Below are 23332 nucleotides of genomic sequence, written 5' to 3'. Positions count from 1 at the left end.
TTAGTAAAGTGGCATAATTTGTGGTTGTAATATTCATAGTCAGTCATTTAGAGAACATTGCACTTGAGTTACAGTTGCTTGCAGTTGCAATTATGAACTTTTATAGTGTTCATAAGGATAGTGCATTTCATTGGACAAACATCATTGAGGCTAAACTTAAGAAATCGTGGGTGTGCAAAAACCTGAGAAATAGTCAAGAAAAAAAAAATATGTTTTTGTTTGAAAATTGTGGTCATATTTTTGAAACGTTATCCTTCCTAATAACGTTATACGTAATTGTTTTGTTACACCCAAGAACAAATGTTCAATAAATCTGTGCAGTAATAATCTTATGATCAGATATAAGAGAGTCAATTACTCCAGTTTTACATAAGACATGAGAAAAATGTTCACTCAAAATCCAAATTTGCATATTTTGACACAAATTTAAGAAATCTGACAGAGGACCACCCCAAGTACCTTTGGTACAAATATGAATGTAATTGGTCAAGTACTTTTGAAGAAGAAGTCGTTTAAAGGAAAACTTCACGTGGGACGGACAACGCCGAAAAGATCCTCATACCAACAGCTCCGCTGGGTCATCTGTGATGACAGCGGAGCTAAAAATATCATGGACGGACGAACGAGCGTACATACAGACAAACGCACAGACTAACAGAAATCAAATTAGAATTCACTGATTCTGTACTTCATCTGAAACAGGGATAATATATATCCCCGTTTTGGACCTAAACCATACTCCCACTGGGGGGGGGGGGGTTTAAATGTACATTATATTAATTAATGTACGGAAGTTTTATTCCAGAATAATCACACTCATTAGCTGTTGAAAGTATACAAGGACAAGTTGATGTTGTAGACACCCAATCAAATTTACCTTGCTACAAAATGATTTTCACTGTAATTAAAATGGTGTCATTTGTGATAACACACATGTACATGTATGTGAAAAGTTGATTGCATTATCAGATAACCTTTTAACCACCAGTTCCCTTTTTCATCACAAATTCACAAAATAGTCTTGTTTATAGTCTGTACTTTTGTCTGTTAGCTCTAAAATTTGGGTTCATTTCCAAAAATATTTAAGAATACAAGAAAAAAAGTGCAGAAAAATTTGGACAAGAAAGTCTTGTGGTGAAACGGTTTAGGCATGTCAGAGATATGACTCTACTACACTATTTGTTGAAACAATTGGATAATGACACTAATGCATGTTTGTATAGGTGATGTACGATATGAAAGTTAAACTTGATCTAGTCCATGTATATTTCAGATATTCAACACTGCATTTGTTAAAACAAACTGGTCACTAGCCTTTTTGAATCTAATCTGCAAAACAGATATGTATAGGTATCCCAAGATGTATACATTACAATATGTGAAGAATGGTCCAACTATTGAGATACAGGTGTAAACACACTCTTGGAAGCATATAGGGACAGACACAATCACAGAGGTTATTATTAGTCCAAACTGCATGGGACGTATAACAAGTATTTCTCAATTCTAACCGGGTACATAATCTTTCATTGACCCATGACACAAAAATGTGATTAACAAATTGAAAACAATCAACATGAAAAAAACAAAAACATAATGACCTTAATGTTCATAAAAATCTTGAAAACCCAAGCATTGGTGTCATATATAGAGTATGACATGCATCCATCATTTTCACAATGACATTTCCTAACTTTATTTTTTAATAACTGCCTATATCAGTTGCATATTAAGTAAATAATTTGTCACTGGCATAAACTTCATTAAGTCGTCCATCACACAAAATGTTTGCACCATTAACACAAAATTTCCATCAAAATTGAAAGTATGTAGAGACCACATGTTATAGCACTGTACAGATTTATTGCTGTCTGTGGTGCTTCTATCAGTTACTCGTCAGAAGAGAGGATATTCCATTCTGCCACAAAGATATATAATGACAAGAAGTAAAATTGAAAGCTGACATCATTTATATGCTCCTTCAACTGATTTTCGGCAGCCAATAAAGTCACTGTAATCATATTCTTTACAAGCTTCTGTACTTTGATTAGTTGCTTTGAAAGATAAATGCCACCAGGTGTGGATATCAGTATCCAAAATTATGTTTGACCATTTGAGACTGAACGTAGCATTAGCACTAGCTGATTACAAAGGATTTTTAGAGATACTATTACATGTACATGACACCCATCAAATGATGACCACCTATCTATAGTAACTACTTATAGGTAGTCTCAAGGTATGAGGATGAGCAACCTGCAATTTGTTTGTAGAACTGACTTGTTTAGAGACCAAAGAAAAAAATCATCAGCATTGTGTTCTTAAAACAATTTGATTTTAATTAACAGAAATATGATTTTGTTTTGAAACAGTACCATCTCATTATTTTCTGGACAAATATGTCAAAAACATGAGTTGGTGATCCATAAAAAAATAATCCAACCTCCATATAAAGACCACCTGTCTATAAAGACCATTTTGGATGGTCGCTATACACAGGTTTGAGTGTATTTTCTGAATATAATCGCCTACTGCAGAACTTAGTGAAACCCTGTTTAGCATAAAATGATTATCTGATCATACAGATCTGAAAACACTTTTCCACAAACCAACTAATTATTGAGACTATCACTCTCAGTGTGTGTTCTGAACACAACAACATGGTTAGACTATAAGACCCACTATTTCTTTCACACTTGATCTCAAATAACCTCTGACCTTTCTAAATTCACATATTTCATCCTCCAATAGGTGATTTTCCATTCACTGCAAGATCCTGTGTAATGTGTGAAAGACGCTGATCAAACATCTGTCGCAAAAAATGAATGATTTGTTTTTTAATTTCTCTATTTGCATAGGTCAATGTCAAAATGCTGATCTTACTGAGTGGAATATAACATTGACATACCTTTCATCAAAACTGACCATTAAATGTGCACAGCACATTATTAGGTGTGAAAATACCCCTAAATCCCATGCTACGTCTTGATGCCACTCAGATACTATTATACTTTTGCTTTTACATTTGATTTTACACATAATGCAGGATGTTGCAGTGAACGGAAATGGTCTATTGTCAAATCAAGCAAAGCAACTTGAAAGTGTACTTTACCAAAGTAAAACTAGATCTAGAAACTTTTATACAGACTATTCAAAATGATTTTTCAAATGAGACCTCCAACTCTCTCAAGGAAATGACAATTAAACATCGTCCATGGCAGATGTCTACCTTCAGTTGTTTTATACAAAATCTATAATTCTGAAGTACAGAGTGTAAAATGTTTTCTCTGCATTTATTTCAATGACTAACAACTGTTTTATTTTAGCCAAATTTTCATGTGCTGGAAATTATATTATATATTAATATTGCACATTAAATCTGTATATATGGTTTTGACTGGTCAAGATATGTAAGAGATACATGTATGGTTTCAGAACTTCATCCATAAAAACAAAATGGTCACCAATCGGCCATTTTGAATGATGATTAGTAGTTGAGATATCAGTGGAAAAGCCGAAAATGTACTAATCATTATGCAAATTAAGTAATTAATATGCACAGATTTTCAGCCAAAACTAATCAAAACCTGGCATTAGTTCAAAGCAACTATGAACCAAGTTTCATCAAAATCCAATGAGTGGTTCTTTAGATATCAGTGGAACAATCATGGAACAGCTAAAAATTAGCTAATCATTATGCAAATTAGGTAATTAATATGCACAAATTTTTACCAAAAACTAATCAAATCTGCGCTTAAGTTCAGAGCATCTATGTACCAAGTTTCACCGAAATTCAATGAGTGGTTCTTTAGATATCAGAGGAACAGTCATGGAACAGCTATAAATGAGCTAATTATCATGCAACTTAGCTAATTAATATGCATGGATTTTTACCAAAACCTAACCAAATCTGCACATTGGCCCAGAGCATCTATGCACCAAGATTCATTAAAAACTGATGTACGGTTCTTGAGATATGAGTGTTTTTTTTTGTTTTTTTTACATGTTGTACTAGCGAACTCTGGTAGAATGATTTTTTGGTTCAGAATTTTAAAACGGCCGACATTGGTTATTTTTTATAGCATGTTTTCGTAGCCTGTTTTTAATTCTGACATTAATTCATAGTCTGTGTTATTGTTTGGCTACTAGTATTTTTCAGGTCACACATTCCATACTGAATTGTATTACACTAAAGTTTGTTTGTGCTTCATGGGTTAATGCGTCCACTCTATTGTTTTCTCATCCACACTTTGTATCCCCCTTCTCGTTTTTCACACCTCATACATACCTCATTAATAACATGACTACCGGTATCTACATTCCGGGTACAAAGGTTAAAACTGCAAAGCCTCATCTCATTTTATCTTGTCTATTTTCTTAAAGTTCTTCATTTTCCACTTCTATGTCATCCCTGTACACATCTGAAACAAGTAATAGATCAAATACAGTTAAAACATTGACATAAATTACAGCCACATCACAATGCTAATAAAATGAGCTGATAGGAAAGGAATTACCCGGTAGGTAATTGAAATCACAAATTGACCATCATCTGTTGCTTTTCATATCTAATGATTCCTTGAATAATCCATTTTACAAACTTCAAGATCTTGCATTATAGTGGTGTAAAAACATCACATGGAATTCAACACAGAAGTTTTCAGGAGATATTTTCACTTTTATAATAACACACTATATACACAAATGATATCATATGACATTCAACCCAAGCTAAGCATCTGTTGTCATCTAGTTGAGTTAGTTAGTAATAAAGTAGTTGGTTCAGAGTAACAAAAAATGGTTCCATGTCATTGTGATTGAGACTAATTGTTTGTAAAAGAAAACATACAAACACATATTATTGCAGTATTTTTGCCTCTACATATGGTGTCTGTGGTGAAGCACTGCATGAGGCCAAGTCTAAATAACACTGCTTTCTCTGAGGTTAGGGAGGATGGGTTAGGGTATTGTTTGACAATGCTCTATTAGTTGGGTTGGGGTAAGGTTATTGAATGGAGAGAAATAATTCACTTAAAATAAGAAATAGATAAGGTTAAATATTTTTCATATTTTACTGGGGGTGGGGCGTCTATTTCAATGCACAAACAGGAGACCAAATCTCTACGTTATTGCAGATTCATTTCATGGTTCACTGCATTTGTTTCAATGATATGCCTTCAATGTCACATGGTACATAGTGAATTATTAATGAGCAAACCAAGCATTAAATAATTCCTCATGTATTGATGTAAATTATTGCTTACAAAATCAATAGTTAAGGATTGTGGTTTTAGCAAAGTCTAAGTGTCATGTTGCATTGTTGTGTGATTCAGGCAACCAATCATGCTGTCATCTAAACAGTTATGTATTGTAATCATGAGTGTATGTTTGAAGTGTCTAGCATTGTACTATTACCAGTGTTCTGACCAGATATGAGACATTTGCCTCATGTTTTATATGTTTGTGCATTTACCTGATGGGTTAAATGATGACTCTTTGTGAGAAGAAATTGTTAGTTCAACGTGTCTGTCATAACTTATTAATGCCCCAACTCGTGTTACTGCTACCACGGCCACTTTTATTGATTATATAGATATCACTCATTCAGACGAGCAGTCTCTGCTGAGATAGCTCTGCTGTTACAATGCACATTTCAATTAGAGAATTGAAGATATCAACATGAAATAAACAAATATGAGAAAAGTACCTATACATGTATGTATAATATCAATTAATTGTTCTTGCGTTCTTCAACAAAAAGTCAAAAATACCACTTTCTACTAAAAATGATATGTGGAAATATTTACATGAGCTTAATCCATGTATATGCAAATATCTGACCATTTTAGTGGGAATGGGAATGAAATTTCTAATGCACTTCAAATAGCTGACTAATTTAATTCATTTTTTACATCTATTGCTGATTGATTTATCACTACTGTCACAAGCAACCATGATAATTTTGACAATTCCTATGATTTTCAATGAGTTTGCCTTGCGTCATTTGGATAATTTAAAACCAAATAAATCCACTGGTGCTAATGGTATTAGTGCTAGGTTGCTGAAGCTTGCTACAGATGTCAATCCTTGACTACAATCTGATATCTATCTATGAATTTCAGTGGAGTTTTTCCTAATTCTTGGAAACTGGTGAAGGTTACCCCTATATTCAAGGCTGGATACATGAAAATAACAAAAATTATGGCTCATATAATTCTTTCTTCGAGGTCAGGGTATCATTTGACATGGGTCTATTAGTTGAGTTGGGGTAAGGTTAGTTAATGGGGAGAAATATTACAGGCAGAAATAGATCAGTTTCATTATTTATCATATTTTACTGGGGGGGGGGTGTCTATTTCAATATACAAACAGGGGGCCAAAGCTCTACTTTAATCCCCCTATCCCAGCCATGTCATGGCCAAATATAACACACAACAACCACATTCCATGACCTACCCATCAACTTGATCCCATAACACAGAGTACTTAATATGCATACCTTTAAATACAATAAACGAATCCATTTCATCAAACTATGTATAAATCTAGATTGGGTTAATGATTGAAATATATATTTATTTATTATAAACACATCACTTTAGGCTAAACAAGCCATGCATGGCACAGTCTCTGTTAGTTATCAAATTTAAGATATATAGTTTTGTTTATAGCAATATGTTATAACAAAATGGCAGCCAGTCAGCCGTTTTGAATCTGACCTGAAAAATAAAATGACGTGCATCAGGAACCCTTAATGATTAATGTATGTACCAAGTTTGAACAAAATCAATCCATAAATGCTTGATTTTGGTGATTTTTTAGCACAAAAATGGCCACCATTGGACCATCTTGGATCAGATGCGCATATGTATAATATTATGTATGATGTATGTGTGAAGTATGAATGTGATTGGTCCAGGAATGTCTAAGAAACAGGTCCGGACGCATGCACGGATGCACTGACACAGGGACGCACGGACACACACAAAGGTTGATCCATAAGTCCCTGTTTTCGGACTGCTTCCGAACAGGGACTAACTAATGTTTACATGACAATATATATATACAAATATGACATAAAACAGAATCACAGAGAGTTATATGCAATTATGAACATATTATATTTATTGTATGAATGTTTTATTCCAGCTCGGCCGCACTGCATTAGCTATTGCAAGTATAGAAGGACATGTTGAAGTTGTAAAAACACTTATTTCATCTGGGGCATTAATAAACACTAAAGACGAGGTATAGTTATTCCTTATTTTTATACTGTGTGATAACTTATATGTATATAGGGAGAGTTGTACAACTGTATAGTGTCGATTATTTATAAATATGCAAATGAGTTCCGCAAATCCAGTCCTCCTTAATTCACACCACTCCATTATGTAACATGAGGTTATGGCAAGAATACTGCAATGTATGCACGAAGGCAGTACGGTGATCGTATCGCCCAACACATAGTAAAGGTTGATGCATCCTGTTCTGCCCGAGTGCATACTTTGCAGTATACTCGTGATAACCTTATTATTATTATACATTTTTTACATACATGTAATAATAATTTAATTTCAACAGAAGGATTCTATTTCCATTGCATGCTATAACAGTACAGCATCCAATGTAAACAAAGGAAAGTGTTCAAATGTGATAATAACTTTGAACATGTCAGTGTTTGTGACATAGTTTAATCCCATGTAAACGAAAAATTTAAACAGTCATACGAGTGTTGATATGCATTGGAATGAGTGCTGATACAGCTTTTTATGGAATGACAAATTTTATTGTTTTCTGTGCTAAATATATGATAATACATTGCATAGGCTGCATTTCAGTGAATCCACAATTGTCACTCTGTTGCAAATTTGAAAACTGTGCTTTCAATCATGTGAAGATTAGTAAACAGTCACACTTGTACTTTCATAAATCTCAGTTCATAAAGTAGGTCAGTATAATTTGTATTAACGAGGTGGTTAACTGTCAATGGATAAATTATAAAGTTAAAAGAAGAGTGTTGATCAATATGCCAAGGGTATAGGATTCTAACCTACATAACACGACATATGTTGTTTTTATTTGTATTTATTTGCAAATTTGTATTTATTTTTTATTAGAAGGGTTAGAGACGTGATGAATATTGAACAGACAACATTGTCACAGTCAAAATACAACAAAAAGTGGGGGAATTTTGGAGTATAGCAATTGTCATTCTTTATTTTGTTTTTTCTTTGGGGGGTGGGGGGGTGGGGGTAGACTTGGATTGTGTTCCCGTTTTGAACCTGTACGTTCTCTTTGAATGTTATCTCCTTGAACTTTCTTAGAATTTTAACCTTCTTACTTTTGAACTGTATACTGTACCATCAATATTTGTTGATGTAAGTGTTTAAAAAAAGAAAGAAAAAATTTATAAAAAAAAACAAAAAAAACAAAAAAAACAAAAAAACACGGCATATGTAGCACCTTAGCAAATATTGCAGATTCATTTCATGGTTCACTGCATTTGTTCAAATAATATGCCTTCAATGTCATATGGTACATAGTGAATTATTAATGAGCAAACCAAGCATTAAATAATTCCTCACGTATTGATGTAAATTATTGCTTACAAAATCAATAGTTAAGGATTGTGGTTTTAGCAAAGTCTAAGTGTCATGTTGCATTGTTGTGTGATTCAGGCAACCAATCATGCTGTCATCTAAACAGTTATGTATTGTAATCATGAGTGTATGTTTGAAGTGTCTAGCATTGTACTATTACCAGTGTTCTGACCAGATATGAGACATTTGCCTCATGTTTTATATTTTTGTGCATTTACCTAATGGGTTAAATGATGACTCTTTGTGAGAAGAAATTGTTAGTTCAAATTGTCTGTCATAACTTATGTTCAAATTCCCAACTGCTACCACTGTCATATACTGTAAAATACATTAAAATAAATTCCAAGTGGGTATAACGTATTTTACAGTAAATATTATTTCTCATTTAAAAAATAATTGTTACGCGAAAGTTCCTTTGACAGGAATGAGTGATCACTGTCTGACATACATTGTGTGAGAACAAAATTATATTTGTAAGTATCGCCATATTTAAATATCACTTATAATAAATATCAAATCAAACAATGATTTTAATTTAGTTCTATGGAATGTCATTGATATGAATCCAAGCAATGTGTTGCACTATTGGTCAACAATACTCATGTGGGTATTTGATAAACATGCTCCACTATCGGACTGTTATGTCAGATATTCAAAACAACCTGAGTAGATCATTCAAGCAAAGCAAAACAATTTCCGAGTTCTCTGTAAATAAGAAAGTTTATCCCATTACCAACATTTTTGGCCTTTCAGAACATAAGGGACACAATATAGAATATTAATTAAACATATTTAACAAATCTGTATCATTCCGTACTGAATGTTCATAATCAAATACTTTGTCAAAAATAATTCCAAATAAATTAAATTTTTTATTTTCTCATTAATTTTTACCTGTCAAATCAGTTTGAGATTATTTCTGTCAGCTAACAGTGGAAAGTTGCATCACCACAGTCCAGCATCATAGTGCTTTTACTCTTGTTTTTGTATTTTTCTCAGAAATGGGCAATACTGTTTTATAGTAACTGTTTTCTTGTCATTGCATATCAAATCTTGTACCTACTTGGAGACCAATAGATAGTAAACAAGTATCATTTTGCTTAACCTTTTCAGCACCAGTTCCTTCTTTTCATCACAAATTCACAAAATAGTGCTGTTCATAGTCTGCACTTTCCTTCAGAAGATTGGGATAAAAATATTAATTTTTTTTTTATTCAAAACCCCAAATTGACTCAAATTGTGTCTTGGCTCCAAAATTAGGGTTAATTTCCAGAAATATTGAAGAATATGAGAAAAAAGTGTGGAATTTGGGCGAGAAAGTCTGGTGGTGAAGAGGTTAATGTAAAGACTGTTACTTTGCTACATTTCACCAATCAAATAATCAAAACATGCCGACTCAAGTATCCTCGAATAATTCATCTTTGAAGAACAACAATATTTTTAATTTTAACTTTGACTGGAATATCAATGCTGGGAATTCATGACATATATTGCATGTCATATTTGTCATATTTTATGATAGACATTTAATTTAGATAGTTCTGTGCAACATTTGTCAAATGAATGAGTTTAAGCAATGGAGTTGTGATTCAGTTAATTCACATACATTAAGGTAGCGAGAAGGGAAATTTTCACTTTTTTCTTGATTTTTCAAAAATTTATAAAACGTTCACTTTAGACCTTGATACATCATCCCAGGTTTACAAAAGATCGAAATTGCGAAATAACGTCGCTCAAATCAGTGTTTTAAAACGCTAGCAGAAAAGACTACAACTGCTGTTTCGTGGATATTTGCATGTTGTTTATCTTTGAAAGGGTTTAAATGATAACATCTTATCTGTATACTCTATTGTTGACGATTCTGATATAACGGGTTATAAGCTTCCAGTCGCAAACAATGCGTGTTTATCTAAAGTTCATTGTCAGCATTATTGTCAGTCGAGACATCGTCTTAGAAACATGGTCATACAGTACCCATTTCGCCCAACCTTCCGCTTTTAGACCGCTTAATGCCTAATTTCCGACCGTGCGGTCGTGTCCGACCGGAAACCGACCGCATTTTAATCGCGTTTTTTTTTGGGGGGGGGGGCTCGCTCGCTCATTGAAAACACCGACCGCTCGTCCAAACACTGATCACTGGCGCAGGAGTGGTCGAAATGGTGGTGTTGATAGTAAAGTGTGAACATACAACTAACTAGTATTAACTATTATTAAATTCTGAACGGCACTTCAAATCTAATAGTTGTATGACACCATGGACCTCCATGATGACACTTGTATCGTGAAAGCAACTGAACTGGGACCTCTTGTTACGTGTTTTGGGTGCTTGTTCTAAATGTAACATGTTATTTTAATGAGACAGTTACGTGAAAAAAACATAGGTAACTCATTTTGACAGAGCAGAGAAACGAGGAAATGTTAATGATTAATTCCAAAAATAACGATACCGAATCCACGTCGGTCCATGTCTGGTAAAATTTGACATTCGTTTTTTAAAATTAAGTCACGATCATTGAATGACTTCGGTCTAAACCGTATACGTATACGTAAAATTGTTCCCACAAAAATATTTTCGACTAAAAACGGCCACATGCCCTGAAAAAATCGAACAGAGCTTGACATGTATGAATAATTTATTGGGCTTAAAAATTTAGTTATAGCCATAAATATTCAAAGTAGAACATTCCGGAGGCGGTGAAACGGAAGAGCCAAACTTAACGCATAAAAATAGAACGCGTATTTTGACCTCTGTGTGGCCAACGAATGGCTGGATACGAAAACGTTTGCGGTCGTTGCCAAAGAATCGCCTGGCGATGCTCTTCGCCCACTCCGGAATGTTCTACTTTCGCAGCCTAATCGCAGGTTTTTCGAAAAACGTCGAAAAAACATAAGAATTAGTAGAAATGTTCCTATTTTGGGCGGATTATTGATAGAAAATAATGTCTTTATTACAAAAATGCTGAAAAACCGTGAGTTTTTGCTTTACTTATTTTTTATCGGCGAAAAACTGCGGAGGGACTGTGCTCTATCATATACACCCAGCGACACCGATGCCAGCTGACTGTGGGATAAACAAACGGGGATCGACATTCCAAACAAATTATTGGGACACGGTCGACAGACATTCCAAACAATCGAAATTATCAACGAAAGATGAGGTTTTATTTTAGGCTTAGAAATATATTCTTTCAGTTAGCCCATGCATGGAACTGCCATTTAGCTTCATGGTCTTTCAGCTTGTCTTCGCCTCGGAGGAAAACAACAATAATAATACAAAACACATTCACATTATTGAAGACTCAATAATCAGGAAAGAAAACCCAGACAACCATGTCGTACTTGTGTTGAAATACATTTTGTATTTCACGTCAGAATATTGTTTAAAATAAAATATTCAGTCCAAGCCAAATCGAGGCCAAAGGGTCAGGTTGCGTGCATATAATTATAGATAGTTAAAACAAAACGTATTTGAATTTTGTCAGCTGTTCAACATCTATAAAAACCATAAAGACAATTATAAGACAATGTGAACCTCGGAAATTTTTCTGTTAGTCCGAATTTTAAATGTGTGCGAGCGAGTGGTGAAATTTCGGGGTTTGCGCGGTCGAAAGTAAAGCGGAAATTGTCCGGTCAAATTCAACAAGCGGTCAAAAAAGTGAGAAAAAAGGTGATTGGAAAGCGGGAGCGGGCGGGAGGTAGTGCGAAATGAGTACTGTAATTTTGCGCAACTTTCTTTTAAATCGTTTTATTTTTCAAGTCAATATTCTATTTTACTAATACCATGTTTTCTAAAGAAAGAAAGCGTTGACAGATGAGGCAAAGAAAAATCTGCCACTCAGTGTCGCACTCTGACACAGCAATTTTTTTTTCAAACATCGGCCATTTTGTTTCACCATGAAAACCGTTTTATTAGATCACTTATCAGAGACTCTTGAAGGATTAGCTTGTTTGTAAACTGTCAGCGTGTACAGTGGGACAGTAATGTTTGTCAGAGGATTATCCCTCGTTTTTCGTTTGCATAACAATGGAAACCCAAACGTTCCTGGAGTGGGGACTCAAATGCCAGCAGTTTTCTTCATTTTTCACGTTCGAGCTTGAAATTATTCATTATCTGACACTCTTTATGAGCTCTATGATATCAGTGGTTAATATGTTTGGCCATTTTTAGTGTATATTTATAATAATGCAGTAAATCTACAGTGTTTTATTAACCAAAACTGTTTTTCGCGTTTTTCTCGAAATGAAGTTTCGATTGAGTACGACTCATTGGGACCGCCGCCAAATCAAGTGCGTTCGGACTAGGACATTCAAACTCGCAGTTATCGTTCAAAAGATAATGATGGTGCGAAATATGTCTGGGTTTTTAAAGAAAATGCTTTGTCACAGAATAATAGTCTGTTAAAGGTGCCAAGTATGAAATAATTTGAGGACAAAAAAACAAACCTGCATAGAAATCGGAATAATAGGTCTTTTGATTATTGGAGACGCATTTCAATGGACTTGATTACGGACAATGCATGACGTAAATTTCACCAGGAAATTCCGCAGTGTGCTCTCGCAATCGAGGACTTAGTCATTTTTACAAGATTCGCCATTTTTGATGTCACGTGATAATTATGTAAACAATGACTGTCCAGTTTGTGCGAACTTGTACCTCTATACTTAGTCTTTTGAAATATATAAGCTAAATTACTCTTCTGAACAAGACAACAGACAGAGAATGTTTTATTCGAAAACGTCACAAAACCCTTCTCGCTACCTTAATGTAGCCATCATATTGATTGTTGACCTCACAGTACGTAAACTCTGAACAGTTTGATACCAATGACATATTTGCAGCGCCCTCAGATGGAATGCTTGGGGGAATTCAGGAAAAGGTCAATTGTAGCTAGAGGCTCCTAAGGCTGTAGGTGATCATATCAATTACAATAATTAGAGTCTTAACTGTGAAGGCTAAATCTAGCTATTTTAAGTCAAATATTAAAAGTGAAAATACCAATTGACACTAAAGACATGTGGAAATATTTATGTGAGCTCACTCCATGTAATACCGGTACATTGTAATAATAATAATCATCTTTATTGTTATCGTATCCTCTATGGGATTTTGATTGAAGAATACAATAAAGGTATAGCAATGAAAAAAAAAATTAAATGACATTAAAAGAGTATAAAACAAATTTATTAATAAAATATAATAAATGAAAGTAAATGTTTTTTATTCATTTTGAGGCAGCTGGTAGTACTTTTTTCAGGTTGTTCTCCCTGATTTTAAAACAATCATCTATGTACTTAGCAATTTGAGGAGCTAATTTTTTACTACCATTGTTTAGTATTGCAACTATTTTTTCTTTGTCAGGAAGTTTTGGAGGTAGCATCAAATTTTTGAGAAGCTCATTTCTTTCTTTTTTATAGAGACCGCATTTAAGAAGGAAGTGCTTTTCATTTTCTATTTCGTTTAATTGACAAAACTGACATTTTCTTTTTGAAATGTCAATGTTTTTATGTCTTCCAGTTTCTATTCCTAACACATGAGCACTAATTCTTAGTTTGGACATGGATGACCTGTGGAAGGGATTTTGCACAGTTTCTAAATATTTTTCAAAAGTGAATTTTGTTTTAGATGTCTGTATGTGCGGAGTTTATTCTGATGTTTTGTTCCCTTATTATCATCATACATTGAGTCTAAACAGTATGTTTGAAAGTTGGCTGCAAGCTTTTCAGAGACTGATTTAGGCAGCTTTTCATCCTTGTAATGGTTTTCTTCCCAAATGTGACTCATGTTTAAATGAGTCAACAGATTCTTTATACCAGATGTCCAATTATAGATGTTTAAATTATCTAAATAAATGCCAAGTCTATAGGCTTCTGAAAGAAGTGTGTTGTTCTTTGTTTGTTTTATTTTACACCAATATTTAATTTTTTGTTTTATACTAGTAATAGCTAATGGATATCTTCCTAGTTCTAGTAGACAAGCAAGATTGGTAGCTTTGCTGTTTACTCTTAAAAGAGATTTACGGAATTTTACATGCAATTTTTCCTTAGGTGTTGTCAAACTAAAGAAATTTTTTGCATGGTTGTTGTAATCAGTTGACCATATTTCACTGCAATAGAGCAGTATTGGTCTTACCACAGCATCAAACATTTTTATATGTACTTTTAATGGAACTGCAGTGTCGGAATACAAAATTTGTTTCATTTTGAAATAGGCTTTTAGAGCTCTATTTTTCAAGTCCTCTTGGGTTCTCTGTGGAGCTTCCCAGTTAGATTAAATTTGATTCCGAGGTAGGTATAGGAGGCTACATTTTCTAATTGCTGGCCAGAGATTGTGAATTTGAATTTATTGAGAACTCTGCCAGATTTGTTGAATATCATAATTTTTGATTTTGTTGTGTTAATTTTTAAATTCCACTTTTTGCAGTATGTTTCCACACTGTTCATGGCATTCTGTAAGCCTAATTTAGATTGTGAAATCAGTACCAGGTCATCAGCATACATCAGGCAGGAAAGGTTATTATGTAGAAGAGTTGGTGGATCATTATTGGAGGATTCAATGTGACTTATGATGTCATTAACAAATATATTGAAGAGTAGAGGACTTAAGCCATCTCCCTGTCTGATGCCCTTTTTCACAGCAAAGGAGTTAGTTAATCTATTTTTTAGCTTAACACAGCTAATTGAATTAAGATAGATTGCTTTAATTACATTGTAGAATTGTATATGCAAATATCTGGGAATGAAATTTCTAATCCACTTCAAATAGATGACCAATTTAATTCATTTTTTACATCTATTGCTGATTGATTTATCACTACTGTCACAAGCAACCATGATAATTTTGACAATTCCTATGATTTTCAATGAGTTTGCCTTGTGTCATTTGGATAATTTGGATTTATGTGGATTTATTTGGTTTTACCAAATAAATCCACTGGTGCTAATGGTATTAGTGCTAGGTTGCTGAAGCTTGCTACAGATGTCAATCCTTGACTACAATCTGAAATCTATAAATTTCAGTGGAGTTTTTACAAATTCTTGGAAACCAGTGAATGTTACCCCTATATTTAAGGCTGGAGACGTGAAAATAACAAAAATTTTGGCTCATATCTGTATTTCCAGTTGTTTCCAAGATTTTAGAAATTCACATTCGTAATATTCTATACAAATACCTAAGTGATTATGGCCTTTTGTTGGCCACACAGTCAGATTTTAGACAACATTCATGTGAGACTGCCCTCAGTAGTCTTGTCTCAGAGGTTGCGTTGAACAGAAGGGTTACTTAGTAAGATAAATCTGAAATCATTTGAGACATACATAAAGCTTTTTATTTTATAGACCACACAGAAATTATCATTGTATCAATGTGATGTCAAAGCTATTACCTGAAAGAATCACAGCCTAATGTTTACAAGATACAGCCCCAAACATCACTCTGATTGATGTACACAGAATTGAACACACCTCAATCTTTCCATAAATGTAACATATCCATCACCAAATAATAGAACACAAAAAACATGTGACTATTTAGAGTCAATTTATTTATCCACAAACATTAAAACTACACATAACTTTGATAAGTGCATCCATAAACAAACCCAATGACTATAAATATTAAATGTATGCAGACTTTAATAAATCTCAGTGATTTCATCAAAATTACCTAATAAGTCACTCTCTCCTCTAAATCTACGAGGATGATACATTGTAAGACATTGTGGAATGACGCTAAATATTAGAACAGTAATCCAGTAATGGAAAATGAACAAAAGAAATCTAGCAATATTAAAGAACTTCAGACATCATGTAGTTATGTATTGTCTGACTGTGGGTCCCATGCAACCCATATAACAACTGTAAAATACATTGTGGGAGGGCAATAAATATTAGCCTGCAATCCACAGAGGGACTAACAAAAACACAAATTCTAGCAATGTTAACATTAATCCTGCCAGCACTATGTACTTTTACATTGACTTCATCAGATAAGGGCAGGCATTGTGTAGTATCGTGTTTCACTGTGGGTCCCATGTGATGCATACATTGTGTGTAAAATACAATAATTTTTTTTTATTGTTTACACATGTACAGTATGATAACTTTGGCACTTTAGGAGTTACCCCCCCCCCCTCAATCAATCCTCAATTGTAACAATTTTGAATTTAATGGATCACACTACTAACAAACACAGGGTTACCTCATGGGTATAATAACTAACTCATCATATGCAAATTTGTTAATGGCACATTTAAAATCAAAGAAAGCTTAGAAAGAACTCCCGTGTGCTGAGAGTATTGGAGACACATTCAAAATTAATTAAAAATTACTTGAACTTGAGATGTTGATGGAAACGCAGAAAACTAATTATGCAAATTAGGTAACTAATATGAACAGATTTAAGTGTAAAACTAATAAGGTCTGCACAATGTAACAAGTTTCATTGAAATGTGATTAGAACCAAAATAATTTTAATTATTATGCTAATTAGAGAATTAATATGAACAGATTTTAACCCAAAATTAATCAGGCTGTCTATTGTCCTAGAGCACTTATGTACCAAGTTTTATTCAAATGTGATGATCAATACTTGAGATATCAGTATTAATTAATTATATTAATTAGGTGATTAAGAAGCATAAATATTTACCAAAAACTAATATGGTGTATAGTCCTAGATTCATTGAAATGTGATGGGTACTCTTTAAAAGTTTCATTGAAATCCAATGAGTGGCTTTTAGACATCAGTGCAACAGCCATAGAACAGCAAAAAATTAACTAATTATGCAAATTAGGTAATTAATAGGCACAATTATTTATCCCAAAATTAATCAGGTCTCTGCAGTCCTAGAATATCTATGTAACAAGTCTCAATGAAATGTGATGATAAGTACTTGAGATATCAGGTGAAAAGCTGAAAATTAACTAATTATGCTAATAAGGTGATTAATATGCACAAATATTTACCCAAAAACTAATTAGGTCTCTGCACAGTCCTCAAGTAACTATGTATCAAGTTTCATTGAAACATGATCATTACTACTTGAAATATCAAAAGCTGAAAATTAATTAATTATGCAAATTAGGTAATTAATATGTACTGATATTACCCTAAAAACTATCAGGTCTGTGCAGTGTCATATGACATCTATGTCCCAAGTTTTATTGACATGTTATGATTAGTACTTGAGATATCAGTGGAAAAGCCGAAAATTGATTAATCATTATGTAAATTAGGTAATTAATAATATTAACAGATTTTTACCCAAAAATAATCAAATCTGCGCATTAGTTCAGAGCATCCATGTGCCAAGTTTCATTGAAATCCAATGAGTGGTTCTTCAAAAATCAGTGAAACAGTCATAGAACAGCTTAAAATCAGTTAATTATCATGCAAATTAGGTAATTAATATTCATAGATTTTTACCCAAAACTAATCAAATCTGCGTATTGGTTCAGAGCATCCATGTGCCAAGTTTCATCAAAATCCAATGAGTGGTTCTTCAAATATCAGTGGAACAGTCATGGAACAGCTTGAAATCAGTTAATTATCATTCAAATTAGGTAATTAATATTCATAGATTTTTACCCAAAACTAATCAAATCTGCGCACTAGTTCAGAGCATCCATGTGCCAAGTTTCATCAAAATCCAATGAGTGGTTCTTCAGATATCAGTGGAACAGTCTTGGAACAGCTAAAAATCAGCTAATTATCATGCAAATTAAGTAATTAATATTCATAGATTTTTACCAAAACCTAATCAACTCTGCGCATTATCCCAGAGCATCTATGTACCAAGTTTCACGAAAATTTGATTAGTGGTTCTTGAGATAACGGTGGAACAAAAAAAGTGACATACATACATACATACAGACATACAGACAGGGTAACTGCAAAGACTCCCTTTTGTGCTTCGCACACGGGAGTCAAAAAGCACCAACTTTCAAACTCGCAGACAACCTGTCCCACTGGATGGGACTCATTTATGATATCTTTGCTGTCTGCACACACAGAGAGGACAAACAGTCTCACTTCCTATGATATCTTAATTCATAGAACCACACTGTTACATTTACAGCAGAGTATACCTGAAAGATGGTTATTTACAGATGGATTCCAAACCCTAGAATTCACACAATAATTAGCATAGATTTTAACACTTGTCATCATTACCATATCAAATGAACCATTCCATTTTGCCAACTCTCAAGAATCAAATGAATCTGTTCAAAGAAAAGCAGAATAATATTTACCTCTCTAATTAGTAATTACTTTTCACTGTGAAATGATATCAACTCATCCAGGATGCGGTCACTAACATGACTAATCAGTGTAGGCAATCTATACCCTCACTAAAACTGCTCCATTCAACTTGACTGAACACCGGGGAGATAATAGAACTTTAGTGATCAGACATAATCCCTCGCTGCCTGATTTCAAACAAATTTAACACACCTATAACCCACTAATTCAAACATTTGAGACAGGTTTTAAAATCATTTGCTATAGATGCTGTCCTAACTTGGGAGATATGCTGAGCAGTGCTAAATTTAAAGATGACTCCTGTAACATTAACATATACATACAAAGTAACATCAGATGATGTATCACATGTGTGCATATTTTGAATAGTCAACTCTTTTATAGTAATCAAATCAACAAGGCTTTCAATAACTTACACAAGTCATTTCTATTATCCAATGTAATGTGTATTAAATACAGTACATAGACTGGTACATACAGTATGAAGTAGGTGGGGAATGTTTGGATTATTTGCTGCATCAAATCACTAGTAATAAAACAAATGTAATAATTCTACAAACTTGCTAATACATTTATATCTTGTATGATACACGACTGTCAGTAATGAATTTGATCTTTGCTGCATTGTTGTCAATTTTCTAAACAGATGCAGGAAATTTAAAAACAAAAAACTATATATGTATAAAATCTAGTGCCTTGTCAACATATATTCCTATAGACATATAGACTCCCTTCTAGATCTCTTTGGCTTGCAATGTCCATTGTGTGAATATAATACACTATATGACTGGCATTGCATTTAGCTTGTTTTCAAACTGAATAAAAACTGTTTGTAACACAGCACACGCTTGTAAGAGGAACAGTTTGCATTTAATAGAAAAAAACGACAATGGTAAAATACAAGTCTTAATCAAATACAGAAGCACAAAACACAATATAATAAAATAACTACCATATAAAAATCCAACTACAAAATTGGGAAGGGGTTCCTTCAGTCACACTACAGAGGTCAAAGCCATGACCCACCCACAAGGTAGGTCAATGTCTTGACCTTGATGGGTCAAGGAGATGCTGCAAAGCCAAAATAGACGGGAGATGACCAAGAAGATGGCCGCCAAGCCCTGAAATGGGGGGCTGGATGGAGTCCAAAAATTAAATACTCATCAACATGCACATTTTGCAATACAGCAATGCAACTGTTTTTCTAAAGAGTTTGGATTATTTAATCCATATCCAAAAATTACAAACTGAGGACCACTATATAACTAGTTTTGAGACGAGACTCATTTAATTGCATCATACACAGATTAGAATGATATTTTTAAAAGGAATATTCAGAGTTAATTTTGTCATTATAGCCACATGACTACTCTCAAGTCCCAAAAAAATGTACTGGTACGTTTATTTATTTTCCCAAAAAATTCCACTTTAATAGTACATTCTTATTTGGGATGGTACGTTTATTTATTTTTCTAAATCGGGAGGATTAAAAAAAATTCTATGATTTTTTTTCCGAAAGGCAAAAAAAGTACAATCTTCGAAGTGAAGACGTTTATAAATGTGCGCGCAAAACGACAAAGTTGATGTTCTGGCAGGTCATTCTCCCTTGGAAAAGGGAGGCCCCCAGACGTGTGGCGTATTACCCTCCGCTGGAGAAGGCCGACCATACGCATGGTTTAGAGCCAAAGGGAACGCTGTTTGTCAGCTTACAGTCTATTTGCTTTGATGTTTTGTAATTACGGTATCTTGCTTATCGCCAGCCACGAAAGTCACACTAGAGAAACTTGATTGATGCAGCTGACCGGCCCATGCATTTTTATCAACGCTTGGTGTCACGCAAATTGAGAAAAATATTGTCTTTGCAACTTATCAAATTTTGCAGAATATGTCACAATTGTACTGATTGGCTGGAAAATTTCTCAGCCAAGCCAACTTGGTTAGTGATTGGTTCGCTATTTGACTAGATCTTGCGGCCGGGCAAACAGAGAAATTTGAATTATATTACTAGAAAGGCATCATTTGTTGTCTATTTATATTCGCAATTACAAGGAACAGTGACAAGTTTGCATGTACACCAGTAAAACCACATTTCATAAGCAAGAGAACAATCTATCGGTCATTTTGGAAATTTTCGGGGGGGGGGGGTTATGATTATTTCGGGGGGTATGTACATGTACCTACATTCCAGATACAAAGGTTTATGCTGAGTCCCATCTTACCGCTATATTTTAATTCATTGTACACATCTGAAAAACATAATGTATAAAATAGATATAGAAAATGAATATGATTTACCACATCACAATGGTAACTGTGGGGAAATTAAATGAAATCATAAAATGGTTGTCAAAAAGAATGATTCTGATGACTTTTTTTCATTTGTTTCCTTTCCATATCTGAGTACTAGTATTTTGACAACCAAGCTGATCATGTTTTCACACAGAATCTTTATAGTAAGAAAGTAGTTTGGTTCAGAGTAACATAAAATGGTTTACATCAGTGTTATTGAGACTAACATTATGTTAAAGACCGACTGATTTAATATTATCATCCTAATTCTATACATTATGTTACAGTACTTGTCTTGTTTTTATTTTCTTAAAGCAGCCAACGATTACAAATATATTTTGTACAAAAAAGTTACATCTAAGATTGGGTTTATGATTGGAGTGTTCACAGTCGTTTTTATTTTAACGTTGCCATAAAAATTGTGATTTCATTGCCATTATTGATTTTTTTTCTCTTAAAAATAACTGAATCACATGCATATATTTAATTGATGCCTACAATGACAGCTGCAAATAATGAATATTTGTGTAGGCATTCAGTTATGTAACAACTGTATGTGTGTTCATACACTCATACTACATTAATAAAACTGTCATATTGTATAGGAATTTAGATTTAGCTCAATAGTGTGTTTCTGGTAACATTGAAAAAAAAATAGTATTTGGTTATTAATCTTGCAATTGTTGTTGCTGTTTGGCATATTGGTCCATACTGGACAGGACAAATGAAATTTTCATGATACACTTTGATGTACATATGTGTATGAAAATCCAGCATGCAGCATGGAACAGGAAATTAGCGCCCTCCAGTGGCCACTTTTCAAATCAGCTATAGAAGATGCAAAGATGGAATACAAACTAGGCATGGTCAAGTTACCTAAAACAAACTTATTTTGGCTGTGTTATATTTGTATATATTATAAACAAGTTATTAAGTTGTGTCAGAATGTTTTAATTGGCTCCACCTTGCAAAATGAAGGCTAAATGACTCAAAATCCACACATTCCTTTTCTCCTTGGCCACCAAAAATCCATGATTTGTTATTTATAATTTATTAATAATTAATACACGTTTGTGGATTATAGAAAAGGGTAAGGTATGATAACCTGTACCATAACTTAGACCCAATTTTTAACACTAAGCTACACAAACCATTGTAAATCAAGTTACAATTTGTATGATATTTCTACTCCCTTGAATTTAATTCAATTAACATGCAATTCTATATAGAGTTGCAATTTATTCAAGTTTAATTGACTTTTAAATAAATTGCATTCTTTCATAGGATTGCAATTTAATTAAAAATCACAATTCATGGTTTAGATGTGGCCTTTCTCTTATATTGTGAACTCTACACATTCCTACATCAAGGGTATTTCATAATTTGCTGAAAAATACTTTTATATGACTGTATAAATGTTTTATTATTACAGATGGATTCCACACCTTTAACCCTTGCATGTGGATTTGGTAGAAGTCTTGAAGTTGTGAAAGAACTTCTTTTATCAGGGGCATTTATAGAAGCTAAAGACAAGGTACAGTAATATTTGTGATAAATTCCTTCAGGGGGATTGGCACAAAAGGGTACCATTCAATCTGGATGGAACAAATTGGAGTCAGTCAACGGCAGGCTGTTGTCAAAGCAACAATGTCTTTTTTACAGAATAATTCTCAATGGATCTTTGACATATACAGGCCCTAAAATTGTGTCTATTACTAAAAAGTTCCCTGGAGTTCCCTGGAGGAGTATGATTTTTATTGCGTTAAAAATTGTTTCATTTCAAACTGTGCATGCACACACACAGTGATTTCTAACAAGCAGCCTATCGGCTGAGATAGCTCCGCTGTTAGCAATGCACATTTCAATTAAAGAACTGAAGACATCATTAGAAAATGAACAATATGAATAGTATCAAAGCAATCGGACTTACAGTTTTTAACAAGAAGTCGAAAATATCACTTTTTACCAAAAATTACAAAAATATTCACCAAAATAAATTAATTAGAGAATTGAAGACATCATCACAAAACGAACAAATCTGAGAGAGGTCCACATGTAGTACCTATATATGTAATATCAAAGCAATCAGACTTACAGTTTTCAACAAGAAGTCGAAAATATCACTTTTTACCAAAAATGACAAAAATATTCACCAAAATTAGAGAATTGAAGATATCATCAC

The 23332-nt window shown here is 33.6% G+C and overlaps 1 protein-coding gene across 1 annotated transcript in view; it reads left to right on the top strand.

Annotated features, from left to right (window-relative positions):
* Positions 1–23332, top strand: part of LOC144350123 (uncharacterized) — a 96559-nt gene that overhangs the window by 60294 nt on the left and 12933 nt on the right. Inside the window, exons 12-13 of the mRNA XM_085492977.1 lie at positions 7150–7248; positions 22583–22684. Coding sequence (XP_085349103.1) covers positions 7150–7248; positions 22583–22684 — 201 coding nt within the window. The remainder of the gene's footprint in view (positions 1–7149; positions 7249–22582; positions 22685–23332) is intronic.

This window comes from Saccoglossus kowalevskii, chromosome 18 (assembly GCF_978046115.1).
Source record: "Saccoglossus kowalevskii chromosome 18, keSacKowa6.1, whole genome shotgun sequence".
NCBI classification, from domain to species: Eukaryota; Metazoa; Hemichordata; class Enteropneusta; family Harrimaniidae; genus Saccoglossus; species Saccoglossus kowalevskii.
The sequence above is the reverse complement of the archived record's forward strand: the minus strand, read 5'-3'. Positions and strand labels throughout refer to the sequence as shown.